The sequence below is a fragment of the Denticeps clupeoides genome, chromosome 14 (genome assembly GCF_900700375.1).
Source record: "Denticeps clupeoides chromosome 14, fDenClu1.1, whole genome shotgun sequence".
NCBI lineage: Eukaryota > Metazoa > Chordata > Actinopteri > Clupeiformes > Denticipitidae > Denticeps > Denticeps clupeoides.
The window spans coordinates 831,902-847,223 of NC_041720.1; the positions used below are offsets into that span (position 1 = coordinate 831,902).

General features: G+C 49.1%; 1 protein-coding gene and 1 pseudogene across 1 annotated transcript in view; both read left to right on the forward strand.

Annotated features, from left to right (window-relative positions):
- The window catches only part of LOC114763518 (protein enabled homolog), a 40,957-nt pseudogene extending 32,877 nt beyond the window's left edge, over positions 1-8,080 (forward strand).
- A 2,286-nt stretch (positions 8,081-10,366) lies between these two features.
- LOC114802910 (delta(14)-sterol reductase-like) overlaps positions 10,367-15,322 on the forward strand; it is a 212,756-nt gene continuing 207,800 nt past the window's right edge. The window contains exons 1-3 of the mRNA XM_029002056.1: positions 10,367-10,493; positions 13,314-13,488; positions 13,670-13,858. Coding sequence (XP_028857889.1) covers positions 13,324-13,488; positions 13,670-13,858 — 354 coding nt within the window. The 5' untranslated portion in view covers positions 10,367-10,493; positions 13,314-13,323. The remainder of the gene's footprint in view (positions 10,494-13,313; positions 13,489-13,669; positions 13,859-15,322) is intronic.

Here is a 15,322-nt window from a genome sequence, read left to right on the forward strand (position 1 = left end):
GTGTGTGTGTGTGTGTGTGTGTGTGTATAAAACAGCAGGGTCACTGCGGTTGGTGGAACAGAAAGATGTATGGCTGAAGTCCTTCAGAAAGCCTCAAGCTTACTTAAAATGATTCTTTTTCCACTTTGTCGAGTGTCAGTAGACATATTTAATATTTCTTCAGGTAAATTTCCCAAGATAAAAGGCATTAGATTTTATGTCCAGTACGCTTGTATTGAAGGGTCCTAGTGGAAAGTAGTCTTGCCCGACATCTTGGCTCCTGTGACGCGGTCCAAGCTGCGCTGGCGAGGGCTGAATGGCCAAGTTGTGAGTGTTTTGCACGTTTCGCGTTCAGCGACTCGCAGTTGGGCGAAATGTGTCGACTCGTTGCCGCGTTTGTTGTCCTCGGGGAATCTGCCAGAAGCAGACAGGTCGAGAGCGACGATGACTATTGCAACACCGAAGGTTTGGGTATGTGGAGAAGAAACGTGTGTGTGTGTGTGTGTGTGCTCGTTATGGTGCTACTGCAGAACATGTTAGTTTCCTCGAGGGACCATCAATGGCGAAGATAGCTGCGGCGCTATCTTGTCGCTCTTTAGAACGGACCATTTTTTGTACGTTACCGTGAGTCGGCGAGTATTTTTTATTCAAAAAAGTCGACCCGAGGTCATTAAAGCAAGTGCATGAGTGTGTTTAACCAGCGCGCCGTCTTCAGCGGGTTTCTCTGATACTAACAAAGTGCCATGGCTACCAAACATATACTGCCCCCCTTCACAGCTAACCAGTTAGCGCTAATTAGCATAGTAGCGACGTAGCCTGTGTTTCTGTGGAGAGAAGAGAACGTTCTTCTTTTCTCCAGGTCTCTTGCTGGTTTCTCCTGCTTCATTTGCCCCCTTTCTCTCTTCTCTTCTCTTCTCTCTCTCCTTCCCCCCTTTCTTTCTCTTTCTCTGTCCGGTCTGTGTTCTGTCCTCGCTGCCACGGTGGCCGCTTTCCTCCCTCCTGTCCCGCCATTCAGCATTTGAAAGCACCCTGTACAACCCTGCGGCTTCGGCCTCGTCCCCCGTGTCCCCCGTGTCCCCCTGCACCCCGACCTTCCACACCCCCACCCCATCCCCCACCTCAGTCTCCGCAGCCCCGCCCACCCCACCCATGCGGCACTCGGCCTCCCGCTTCGCCACGTCGCTGGGCTCGGCCTTCCATCCGGTGCTGCCTCACTACGCCACCGTTCCTCGCCGGCAGCCGGCGCTGACGGCCCCTCAAGCACCGGCCCCGGCCCCGCCGCCCCAATCTCCATCCGCGGCCCCCAAGTCCATCATCTGGTCAGCCGCCAACTTCAGTCCCCTCCCCCCGTCCCCGCCGGTCATGATTAGCAGCCCGCCGGGCAAAGCCGCCGGGCCCCGGCCGGTCATAGCCGTCCCGGCCACTGGCCCCCTCAACCACAAACCCCCATCACCCGCCGCGCCCAACGGGCTGCCGGCGTCACCGCATCTCCACGCTCCGTCCCCCATCCTGGCGCAGCCGCCGCCCCCCTCCGCCCACCCCGCCGCCGCCCCCTCCCCTCTCGTCCCCGTGCCACCCGGCGCCCCCCACTCCCATCGTGTCCCCTCCCTCACCCCAGCCTGCTGTTCTCCCCTCTCCTTCCACAGCCGTAACCCGCGGAGACTCCTGCACCTCTCCTCCAGACCCCGCCCGCTACGGCCGCCGCGCACAACCAGCCGGGTAAGCGGCCTCCTCCGCCCGCCCGCCGGCCTCGGCTAATCCACTAACACGGGCACCGGCTGGCGAGCTTCTCCGCAGGCCGAGTTCGCTTGTTCGCTGCGTGTCCTCGATCTTCTGTCTGTGTGTGTCCCTCGTGCTGTCACACACGATGTTGAGTTGGTCCAAACGTATTTATTTCAGCGCATGCTCTACGTCTGGCATGAAGATCTGATCCGTGTCTCATTCCACCGTTCTCTGCAGCTCACCATTGTCATCACTTGTCACTTTTATTTCTTCATTTATGTGACAAGTCACCCAGACTTCATTAGATTCAATAAATCCTGATTCCTCCCAGCACTAGTCACGTCATTCGTATCTTCGGGATTTACAGAAATAGACAATGTTGGTGTGGAATTATTTCTGACACAAAGAGGAGGGGCCTGAAGGCATGATTGACGGCTCTCACACCCTACCTCCTCATTCTTGACCATTTAAACCCCCTCCGGTGTCCTCCGCTCTCCACGCTTCTTATACCCCAACGTACACCGCGGCCAACGTGACCACGCCCACTGCCAACACCAGCATGCAGGTTATCGCCGCTTTAATTCATCCGTTCTGATGGGTGAGCTGGTGAACACGCCCCATACGCTGCATCTTATATAGTGCCATCACAACATGGGCCACAAAATGTATACAACACAGCCACGACACACAAAATGAATCTTGTGCTAACATTAGACCCACACCTGTGTACACAAACAGATCAAACTGCCCCACACAAAACATGTACGGCAAAAAAAAACGAAAACAAAACGCTGAATACTGACAACCACCCGAGCCTACACAAACTCCTCTCCACCGAACGTATACCTGAGGCCACAAACATAGCAGCAAAATTGTAAATCCGGTCCTAAACCAGGGGAAAACATCCCGGACGAGCCCCCATTTGTCACGTTCTTAAGTCTAGGGGTCTATGAAACGCATACAAACACTACTTTTATTACAGTGAGCTAACAGGTACTATATAACAGTAGACTCAGGACCGATAAATAACATCAAAACAGCCAAAAGGAAGGGACTGTCCTGCAAGGATAACTCAAACACGCACAAGTTAACAAAAAGGGCACATAAAGCTAGCACAGGCTAACAACAAAGGGTCTATCATACAAAGCAACAAGACACGAATGAGATCCCCAACAGAGCTCCTTGCAGATCTCCGTGGACCTCCAGAACACCATCCGAAGTCTCTTTATATAGGTGGAGGTGACCAATAGCAGATGGTAGGTGGAGCTGGTCAGCTTCAACTCCTCCCAAGAAGTCAACCTAAAAGAGACAGGACACAAAAACACAGCCAGCTACACAGAACACGTGGGAGCGTACGTCCAGGGATGCAACAGTAACTTCCATCCAGGTCATTGATTCATTATAAAGGGTTTGGTGGTGTTCGCTGCCAGTTTCTTGAAATGAAACTCGTAGATGTGTTCGTCTCGTGCGGCCTTCCGGTCTGCCGTCTTTTTTCCCCCCATAAGAGGTGATATTGTGTTAAGTGAAATATTTATATTTCTTGATTAATTTTGTCAGATTATATTTGTCAGAATATTACCTATTGGGCTTTGTTGGGGCTTTTTAAAATTAAATAAATGTCCTTTTCTGAGATGCTCTATGAAATGGAAGCCAATGGGCAAGATTTACATTTACAACATTTACCAGACACCCTTATCCAGACTGCCTTACAATCAATATTTACAGGTACAGTCCCCCCCTGGAGACACTCAGGGTTAAGTGTCCTGCTCAGGGACACAATGGTAGTAAGTGGGGTTTGAACCTGGGTCTTCTGGTTCACAGGCGAGTGTGTTACTCACTAGGGCTACCACCATCCTATTAATTTCTACCATTTTCACTGTGTGTGTGTGGTGTGTTGTGTGTGTGTGTGTGTATTTATGTGTTTATTTGCTTGTCTCTGGTAAGGAATGTTTCCATTTCATGTTTTCGCGTCGTAACTGTACTAACGTGTTGCCTGGAGAATTTTGGCGATGCCTTTTATGTCCGATTTTAGTATTAATTATTATTTTAATTCTCCAATTTAACAGATGCGGCACCAGCTCAGGGTCTCCCCACTCCGCCGCCGCCTCCCCCTCTTCCCCCCGGCTCCACTGTGACCCCCACCACTGCCGGGCCCCCGGGCCCCGCCCGGGCCGCCGCCCCCGCCTCCTCCCCCCTGCCACCGCGCTCCCCCGACGGGCCCGCCCCCTCCTCCCGGTGCTCCTCCTCCACCTCCTGCCCCGCCCCTACCCGGCGGCCTCTTCACGCCCTCGCCCACCTCGGATGAGAACCGGAACCTGTCTGGCCTGGCCGCCGCCCTCGCTGGAGCCAAACTGCGGAAAGTGCCTAGGGTGAGGAGCCGCCGCCCGGCAACCGGTAAACACCCCGGCTTTTACTCGCACCTTCGCTTTCACACCCCGCCGTGTCCGTGTGTGACGACAGGGCGAGGAGGCCCCTGCAGCCCCCGCGGCAGCCGTCGGCGGCCCCGCCAGCGCCAAGCCGGACGCGGCACGAGGCAACGGCCCCTGCCAGGAGGTGGAGGACTGATGGAGGAGATGAGCGCTCTGCTGGCCAGGAGGTGCGGTAACCGCACGCGTGTCACGCTCACACTCACCGCCAGTTATTTTATTTTATTGTATTTGTTTGACATGTTTATTCAGTATTTGCAGGATAGATGTACAATCACTTTCATAAGGTATTGTGACCTTGAATTTCACTTCAAATACAAAAGCAACTTAAGGTATAAAAACAAAATACATAAATAAAGAATAACATTTAAATAATACTTAATGGTCGTTTAGAACAATGTCATTTAGAACAAACACGCACACAGGAAAAACCCAAGACCATTCTTTATGAATTTTTATTAGAAATATAACCACATCAAAACCATTTCTCTCACATCTGGAGATAAGTGATCTGTAAAGGGAGACGCTATTTATATATTACTCCCAAGCACAGCCGCCAGCCTCCAGAACACCATCCGAAGTCTCTTCATATAGGTGGTGGTGACCAATTGTGGTGATGGTGGTGACAGAGGGGGGCGTGTTTTTATCCATCTAATAAGAAGGCGCTTTCTTGCCACAAGTAGCAGTTTTGTTGTTTTATTTAAAACTTTTTTTTTTTTTTTCTTCTTACTAGCACGTCGACGTAAGAGACTGGCAGTGCTGCCATATAAAAAATGTCAAATGTCCTGACTAGAGGAGACATTTCACAGCGATGTTGCGGTTTAACGACGCGGCCGTCATGTGACACGCTGGAAGTAAAATGTCATAAAGATCCTCTCCGCTCCCACCGGTTTCATTCCAATAACCGTTCCTGCTGAACTCCAGAGATGCTCTGTAGCACCAAGTCTTTGGGCGAGATGAATGAGAACCTTGTTTTCCTCCGATGCAGAAGACGAATCGCGGAAAAGGGGTCCTCGCCAGAGCCGGAGCAGAGAGAGAGAGCGGTGAGGAACGAGTCTTCACCTCCGTTTTTATTCCAGGTTTGGAATTTTATTCTTTCATTATTACCTACAGGACGAAGCGGAGAACACGACTCCTAAAGTATCTGCCTGTAGCACACCAGGTAAGGAGCACGTGTCCTTCAGCGGGGACGTTGTTAGTCACTTTGGAGGGACATTAAAACGGTGACTGTGCGTTTCAGACATGCCCAGAAAACCTTGGGAACGGACGAACACCATGAACGGCAGCAAATCACCGGTCATTGGAAGGTAAATCGGCAACGCCGCCCTCCCTCCGTACCGCGCGGAATCGAACCCCGGGCCGGCTCTGCCGCGAGGGGCGTGTCTCCAGAGCAAGCATGGCGCCGCGCCTCGCTCACGCGGCTCTGGATAACGCCACTAAAAGCCCGTGCCGCCGGCCGACCCTCTCCGGCCTTTCTGGGCGCTCCGCTCATCCCGCCTGTCCCATAAACGCTTTTTCATTTGTACCCGTTTCCGCCGTAGAACCGGACACCGATGTCACTTGTCGGTCAGGTTTATTTCCCGCGATTCCGCGATTTGGAGGAGATCGTGTGCGAGCAACATAATCTTCTGAGCCGGCACACGGTGAACATTGGAAGACGTGCTCTTCGAGCGCCACGGGCCTCCAGAACGAGCCGGGTGGAGCGGTGTGGGGGGGGGTTTCCGGGGTTCACCGGCGCCTCAACCAGCCAGTCTCCTGTGCCCTCACAGACGGGACTCGCCGTGGAGAAATCAGACGGGTACTGATGCCGGTGAGCAGGTATAAGACAGCAGAGACTGGGCGGCCGTGGCCTTGTGGTGTTGAGAGTGGTGCAGTTTGGGGTGGAGAGTCTGTTCCGAGGTTGAATTCGCGTTGCTTGTGATGTAATCACCGACGTTAAAATTAACACACGTTGCCCAGATATTACTGTTAATACTCAAATGTAGTCTTAATTTATTTAAAATTAAACAGTTTCATTCAACTGTAAAAGTAACAATAATTCATTCTTACATTATTACAGTTGATGTGAAACCAGGCCATAGCTTCCATTTAGTATAATGATAATAAAGTTGACGGGATTCCTCCGTATCGTCACTCCGTTATCACACACGGCCCCCTTCTGTGGCGGGAACATGCCAGTCATGTCCAGCCGGTGTGGAGAGATAACGGGGCGACCCCAAGCGCGCATGGGCGTGTTTAATCACTCCTCATTAAAAGGTTCTTCATATCGTCGGTTACTCTCCAACTGGAACCAGGAGGAGACAACGAGTACATCTCACACACACACACACACACAGAGATTCAGGCTATTTCCCTTCATTAAGGTGATTATCTTACAGGCAACGTGTCCCTGTCCCCACTGATCCGAGGGCCTGGTGCATGGATGTGAGCGTGTGTGTGTGTGTGTGTGTGTGTGCATGTTGTGATTGCAGTCAGCGCTACCGAGTTTCCCTGGATGCATATTAACGTCCATCTACCCGTCCTCATTCCCCCTTTCTCTGCAGAACTTCACGATCGTCCTTCCCTTCTCAGTCTTGACATGTAGTATGCAACTTTGGACGGGCTTTATGAGACACAAAGTTCACTATAGAGATTTTATTCAGTCTGATGTGTTTAAATTGCAGGTGATTAAACACAACTCTGCGCTCCATGTTTTGGGTTCTGCAGCTTTAGCAGCACGTCGGCCGCTGATCTGGGATCAGTGCGCGAGGACGGTGACGCGGCGCCCGTTTAACAACTCGCGCCGCTTTCTTCCTCCTCCACAGACCCAAGTCCACGCCCACGCCAACCGGGTCCTAAGTGCCAACGGGGTTTGCGACAGAAGTGCTCGACTCTACGACAGATTGAAGCAGGTGATGAGGTCACACGCGGGCTTCCTGAAAGACACACACACACACACACACATACAGAGTAACTGTGTATATGACGACGTTGTGTGGTGCCCTCCCTTCACCTCGGAGAATTCGCGGGCTTGATAAGGACGGGGCTCGTGCCCTCCGTATCTGCGCGTGCAGCAGCCGCCGGTCCGGCTCCAATGCAGAAATGAACAGATACGAGACGCCGGAGAGAGGAAGTAAATACCCACCCAGCTCTCTTTCTCGCCGTGGACGCCCCGAAGATGAACTTTCATGATGTTTTTTATAAAAAGTGTTAAAAGGGGAGGAGCCTGTAGGTATGATGGACAGCTCTGACGCGCCCTACATCCCCATCACACAAAATGAGGCATGAAGAAAGAAAAGTCATGGTTCTGATGATGCGGTGTTCTGTTTGCAGGACATTTTGGACGAGATGAGAAAGGAGCTGTCCAAACTGAAAGAGGAACTCATTGATGGTACGTTTCTATAGAAACGCGCTATTCCACTACAATATGGGGAAAAAAAATGGCCTGTACACTGGTGCATCTTAAAAACACGCAGCGTTCTAAACGAAGGCCCGAACGTTGCATTAATTTCTTTTTCTTATTTTAGATACGGTGTTTAATTTGTTGACCCCGTCTCTGTCCACAGCAATCCGAGAGGAGCTGGGCAAGTCCAACTCGGCGTAGGAGGATCCTGACGTGTACATTTTACCCACGACCCCGAGGCCCGAGGTCAACCTCAGTATAACGAGCGTTTTAAAGTGACGACTAAAGGAAGAAAAAAAAAGGAGGTATATAATAATAATTAAAAAAAAAAAAAAAAAAGTCCCCAATGTTTCGGCTGGTGGGGTGTACAGAAATTGTGTGAATCCAGAAGACTCCTTTGAGGGCGGAGCACGGAGCCACGGGAGCCAGGGGCCTGGAAGCCAGGCTTCGCCGCCGAGGGGACGACTGTCATTATGCAACGAATGCTCTCTTAGTCCACAACGCAAGGCTGGGGGACACGAAGGAACCCAGACAACAAAAAAAAAAAAAAAAAAAAAAAACAACCCAACAACGATGTACTGTACCTGCCGAGGTGGGTGGAGGGGGACAGAGGACGAGGACGTTGCTCCCGGGGTCCACAGGACTGGGTATAGTCTACTGCTGCAGGACTCTGTAAAGCCTGTCTTCCTTAAAACACTATTTTAACCTACGTATGTACATTTAAAACCAACACAAAAAAAGACGTTTCTGGGTTTGTTCCGTCATGTCTGTTCTGCATCAGGTAGCGTAACCATATCACGGGGGGGTCGTCTGTCTCGTGGTCCTGAAGAAAAGACCCTTTCCTCCGAGCGGTGGGGGACGTGACGAGGGACGATGCCTTTACTACTGTACGACAGAGTAGCTCTTTACCAAAATCTCTTCATTTTCATTTCCCCCCCCTGCCGAGGTCCACACCTGCAGATGGAGCTCCCCACGTGTTTATTACGATCGGGATCTCTTCTATTTCAGCCAGATCTTCGCAGTGCATGTCCCGCTCTCTACGGTGAGGGTGACGCGGCCACCGCACAATTCCAACGTTGTCCGCTTCAGAGCAATAAGTGTAGCATCGTCTTGATGAGAAGATGAGAGAAGCCGCACCTCCTTCCTGCCCTTCATCCCCCCATCATGCTCCACGTACCTCATTCTCATGATCAAACTCCCAGCCTGGCTCGTTCTGTCCACCGATATGCAAGGAGAATGGGAGTTACGGACCGCATGACTGTTTTCTGTGCCATTTCCAGAACGTTCACACGTTCCTTACTCTCGTGGGATGGAGGGGAATCGTCCGTTTTCTTTTTTAAATCTGCTTCCTGTTTTCTACTCCTGTCTCTCGTCGCGCCCACCGGGTGGAAATAACGCTCTATTTTTCGATAAATGATTCTATACGTAGTTGTGGTGACCACTGCAGACGGAAGCGAGGGGGGCTGCTTCCGTCCGGCCTCTAGGCGGCAGGGCCTGCAGAGTTGATTGCACTTTACCCGCGGTCAGTCCCTGGATGTCCCCATCGTGGTCGCGGTGTGGCTTCTATCACCAAAGTTCTCAGCCGCCGACCGAGATGCTCCATTCGAGGTTAATTCTCACCTGGATAATAAATCTGTGATTCTTCGTGGTTTGTGCCTTGTTCAAAAGTTGCATTCGCCGTCGAGCGTAGTGAGAAATTTCTAGTAATAACTCCAGAAACCGACGCTGTTTAATTTTTTTTTCCTGCGTTAAAATGTAGTCAAAAGGGAGATTTTACAACGTTGCTTTCTTCTTTTGTCGTCTTTTAATTCTTTTTTTATTTTATTTTTTCGATGCCATGTTCCAGTGTGAGACTTTTTTTTTTTTTTGTTTGTTTGTAATGAACGGAGAACCTGAAGATGTCTCGGAGAAGTTCTCACGTTCACAGGTTCATGCTGGAGATCTTCATCTGTCCAGATCCACCACGATGCATTAATCGCCTCACCCCCTCCTGATGTTTTAATCCTGTATCGTACCGTTTCTTTCCCTCGAGTTTCACACTTTTCCTACATGCTAACATTTTGTTTTGTTGAGCGAATGAAATAAAAATTGCAATACATACCACGGCCTCTTTTATTAAAATATGCCCCTCCAAATAAAAGGACAACTCCAGTGTGGCCTGTTATGTAACCCTGGTTGATGCAGAGGTGTGTTTTTATGAGAATAATTAAAATAAAAATTAAGGGGGGCAGTGGTGGCCCAGCGGTAAGGAAGCAGCCCCGTGATCGCAATGTTGTGAGTTCGAATCCCGACCAGGTCGTGTCACTGGGTGCTGAGCGTGTGACTGCTCATGCTTTTAATTCGCGACAGTAAAACTCGAGCTGATGCACCTGTTCACCCCCCCCTCCAAAATAGCTCAAATGTTCTGTATTATTCTGTATTTCGAACTGCAGACAAATTACAAAAACACAGATTCGGCGACTATATATATATATATATATATATATATATATATATATATATATATAAAATCAACAGGACCGTTAAAAAACACTCAGCAAACCTGATTTTACAACTTATTGTGGTATTATTAAAAACGGCGCAAGAACGATGCAGGTATTTTCGCGTCTGTACAGATTTTAACGAAAAAAGAAGTAAGGTGAGTCGAGTTACTCCACTGCTACTTGTTTTATTTTTCTCCCCCGAAGCCCGTCTCCATTTTGTCGGGCCTCGTATAAAACGGGAGGGCGGGGACTCTCCGGCTCCTCAAATGCGCGTTAGCCAATCGCCGTGGGGTCGCGACCCGCTCTCGACCAATCGCGTTGCCGTACGGTTTAAAACGAGCGGGGCGGCGGCCAATCAGCGGCCTTCGCGCCATCGCGGACGCCAGTAGCTTTCTTCGCCGAGAGAGGGAGGAAAGGCGCCATTTAAACTACGGTAAATAAACAACGCGTCGAAGGCGGCCGCGCTTCCCACGGACGACGTGTCTCCTCTCCGCGCTTCAGGTAGGTGCGCTGCCGCCCGTCCGGGCGCCCGGCGGCCCGGAGGAGCCGCGCTCTTTCCCGTCTACAAACGCGGCGTGTTGGCGCTGTTCTCCCGCCGCCTTTATTCTCCCGTTATACTTTCACGTGGAGTTCTGCTAAAAAAAAAAGCCAGGTGGTCCGGATTATAAACTCGTTTTTATCTTTTTTTTTTTTTTAAAGTCCGCGATTTCTTGACGTAGCCGAGGAGGACGTTTGAATAAATGACGTTTTCCCTCCATGGCCGCCGCTGTTAAAGGAGAAGAGGAGCTTCGCGCCGCCTTTTATCCACCTTTTATTCACCGTAGTTCAGCCTGCAGCTTACACGTTTTCCACAAAAAAAAAGAAAAGAATTTAAATTATTAGCATAATACTTTAATTTTCGTGAATTTTTGAGCAGACGTACGTCTGGTTTTCGGACCGTTTATAAACGCCGTCAAATCGAAGCTCCGCTCAGTTTCAAACCCGCGTCATTTAACCCCGAACATGGAAATAAGACGCTGATCATCTCTAGTAGTGTGTCTGTGTGTGTGGATTCCACGTGGATTTATTTGTTTGTGTCTGTGTGTTTATGAACCGTGTGTACGTAGTTGTGTGTGTGTGTTGTTGTTCTGCCTGTATGAAGTTTTGTGTGTGTGTGTGTCTGGATTCTGTGTGTACGTATTTTTGTGTGTGTGTGTCTGGGTGGTTACGGTGGTAGAAGCCTAGTGGGTAACACACTTGCCTCTGAACCAGGAGACCCAGGTTCAAACCCCACTTACTACCATTGTGTAGTAAGTGGGGACACTTACTACCCTGAGTGTCTCCAGGTGGGGACTGTCCCAGTAACTACTGACTGTAAGTCGCTCTGGATAAGGGCGCCTGGTAAATGCTGTAAATGTAAATGGATTTGCGTTGTGTGTGGGTGCGTGTATGTTCCATGTGTTAGTTGTGTGTGTATAGTTGTGTGTGTGTATTAATGTGTGTGTAGTTGTGTGTGTGTGGGTTCCGTGTGTACGTAGTTGTTTGTGGGTATTTGGTTGTGTGAGTGTGTATGTATGTTTCAACTGTACGTAGATGTGTGTGTGTGTGTGTAGTTTTGTGTGGGTATGTATGTATGTTCCATGTATACGTAGTTGTGTGTGGGTGCGTGTATGTTCCATGTGTACCTAGTTGCGTGTGTGTGTAGTTGTGGGTGTGTGGGTTCCTTGTGTATGTTGTGTGTGGGTATTTAGTTGTGTGAGTGTGTGTGTGTATGTATGTTTCAACTGTACGTAGATGTGTGTGTGTGTGTGTGTGTGTGTGTGTAGTTTTGTGTGGGTATGTATGTATGTTCCGTGTATACGTAGTTGTGTGTGGGTGCGTGTATGTTCCATGTGTACCTAGTTGTGTGTGTAGTTGTGTGTGTGTGTATTTAGTTGTGTGAGTTTGTGTATGTATGTTTAAACTGTACATAGTGTGTACTTGTGTGTGTAGTTTTGTGTGGGTAGGTATGTATGTTCCGTGTATACGTAGTTGTGTGTGGGTGCGTGTATGTTCCATGTGTACCTAGTTGTGTGTAGTTGTGGGTGTGGGTATTTAGTTGTGTGAGTTTGTGTATGTATGTTTAAACTGTACATAGATGTGTGTACTTGTGTGTGTAGTTTTGTGTGGGTATGTATGTATGTTCCGTGTATACGTAGTTGTGTGTGGGTGCGTGTATGTTCCATGTGTACCTAGTTGTGTGTGTAGTTGTGGGTGTGGGTATTTAGTTGTGTGAGTTTGTGTATGTATGTTTAAACTGTACATAGATGTGTGTACTTGTGTGTGTAGTTGTGTGTGGGTGCGTGTATGTTCCATGTGTACCTAGTTGTGTGTGTAGTTGTGGGTGTGGGTATTTAGTTGTGTGAGTTTGTGTATGTATGTTTAAACTGTACATAGATGTGTGTACTTGTGTGTGTAGTTTTGTGTGGGTATGTATGTATGTTCCGTGTATACGTAGTTGTGTGTGGGTGCGTGTATGTTCCATGTGTACCTAGTTGTGTGTGTAGTTGTGGGTGTGGGTATTTAGTTGTGTGAGTTTGTGTATGTATGTTTAAACTGTACATAGATGTGTGTACTTGTGTGTGTAGTTTTGTGTGGGTATGTATGTATGTTCCGTGTATACGTAGTTGTGTGTGGGTGCGTGTATGTTCCATGTGTACCTAGTTGTGTGTGTAGTTGTGGGTGTGGGTATTTAGTTGTGTGAGTTTGTGTATGTATGTTTGAACTGTACATAGATGTGTGTTTGTGTGTGTAGTTTTGTGTGGGTATGTATGTATGTTCCGTGTATACGTAGTTGTGTGTGGGTGCGTGTATGTTCCATGTGTACCTAGTTGTGTGTGTAGTTGGGTGTGGGTATTTAGTTGTGTGAGTTTGTGTATGTATGTTTAAACTGTACATAGATGTGTGTACTTGTGTGTGTAGTTTTGTGTGGGTATGTATGTATGTTCCGTGTATACGTAGTTGTGTGTGTGTGTGTGTGTGTGTGTGTCATGGAAAGAGCTCCATGTGGAACCAGGACGGGCGTGTCAGCAGTTCTCTGTGACGCTCGTGTCCCCCCGACGGCCCACAGAGACCTGCTGACGTCCCCAAAACTCATTCACCGCGCGGCGTCCACGTTCCTGTCTCTCTCCGCTCGTATTTCCGCGCTGAACGTCCACCTGGTAGACAAATCCGGCTTCTTACGGCCGTTAAAACCTGGAAAAGTGGCGGATTTGTTTCTTTTTTTGGAACATGAGATAAACGTTTAGTTTAGTTTGTGGGAAACCGGGATAGAACGGGAATACGAGCGTTCCGTGTGTGCAGGTGAACGAGGATGCCGAGCAGCAGGTTCCAGAAAGGGGACGTGGTGATGGGCCGCTGGCCCGGGAGTAACCTCTACTACGAGGTCAAGGTGCTGACCTACGACCCCGACAGCCAGCTGTACACTGTCATCTACAAAGACGGCACGGAGCTGGACCTGAAGGAGACCGACATCAAGGTAGCGGGACGTGTGTGTATGTTGTGTGTGTGTGTGTGAACGTATGTTGTGTGTGTGTGTGTGTGTGTGAACGTATGTTGTGTGTGTGTGTGTGTGTGTGAACGTATGGTGTGTGTGTGTGTGTATATATACGCATATATGTAGTCATGTGTTTTCCACGTTGTTTTTGTCGTCTGTGCAGAGCAACGTTTCGTTCCGCCAGACGTCGGGTCGCTCTCGTTCCCGCTCGCCGTCGCGGCGCCGCAGCCGCTCTCGCTCGCGCGGCCAGCCACCCGCTCTCCTCGCCCGCGTCTCGTCCTCCCGCGCCGCCGAGTCCGGCAGGGACAAGCTGAAGGGGACGGCGGAGGAGGAGGTCTCGCTCGCGCCGCTGGTACGTCGTGGTTTCTATCATTTTTTTTGTTATCTTTACTTTACTTTATTTAGCAGACGCTTTTATCCAAAGCGACTTACAATAGGAAGACACCAGCAATTCTCGTTCGATTTCTATAGAATATTGAGTTTACAAACTAAGAGCCCTGATAAGGCTCAGACTTGTCAATGAAGAGCATGCTCGGATTGTTAGGTGCTAGACGAAGAAAAATTATAATGTATTTATACATTTTTTGTATTGTTTGTGCAATGTGTACGCATGTGCGTGTGTAAGTGTTAGATTTGTCTGTAATATTTTTTGAACAGAGGGTTGAACAAGAGCAGGAGTGTAGCTAGGTAGTATTGTGTTGGTAGGAGGTAGTATTGTAGCTTCTGTGCAGGAGTGTAGCTAGGTAGTAGTGTGTTGATGTAGGAGGTAGTATTGTAGCTTCTGCAGGAGTGTAGCTAGGTAGTAGTGTGTTGATGTAGGAGGTAGTATTGTAGCTTCTGTGCAGGAGTGTAGCTAGGTAGTAGTGTGTTGATGTAGGAGGTAGTATTGTAGCTTCTGTGCAGGAGTGTAGCTAGGTAGTAGTGTGATGTAGGAGGTAGTATTGTAGCTTCTGTGCAGGAGTGTAGCTAGGTAGTATTGTGTTGATGTAGGAGGTAGTATTGCAGCTTCTGTGCAGGGTGTAGCTAGGTAGTATTGTGTTGATGTAGGAGGTAGTATTGTAGCTTCTGTGCAGGAGTGTAGCTAGGTAGTAGTGTGTTGATGTAGGAGGTAGTATTGTAGCTTCTGTGCAGGAGTGTAGCTAGGTAGTAGTGTGTTGATGTAGGAGGTAGTATTGTAGCTTCTGTGCAGGAGTGTAGCTAGGTAGTAGTGTGATGTAGGAGGTAGTATTGTAGCTTCTGTGCAGGAGTGTAGCTAGGTAGTATGTGTTGATGTAGGAGGTAGTATTGTAGCTTCTGTGCAGGAGTGTAGCTAGGTAGTAGTGTGGATGTAGGAGGTAGTATTGTAGCTTCTGTGCAGGAGTGTAGCTAGGTAGTATTGTGTTGATGTAGGAGGTAGTATTGTAGCTTCTGTGCAGGGGTGTAGCTAGGTAGTATTGTGTTTATGTAGGAGGTAGTATTGTAGCTTCTGTGCAGGAGTGTAGCTAGGTAGTAGTGTGTTGATGTAGGAGGTAGTATTGTAGCTTCTGTGCAGGAGTGTAGCTAGGTAGTATTGTGTTGATGTAGGAGGTAGTATTGTAGCTTCTGTGCAGGAGTGTAGCTAGGTAGTATTGTGTTGATGTATACACCCATGATGATGTAACGTGTGTATATTGGCTGATTGAGGATGAGACGGGCTGCCATATTTTGGACCATCTGGAGTGGTTTTATGGTGACTGCAGAGGCTGCTGCCAGGAGAGAGTTACAGTAGTCCTGAGTTATCTGAGTCCTGAGTTATCTGAGACGTGTCCCTCATGATGTCCCCCCCGTCCTCGTCTCC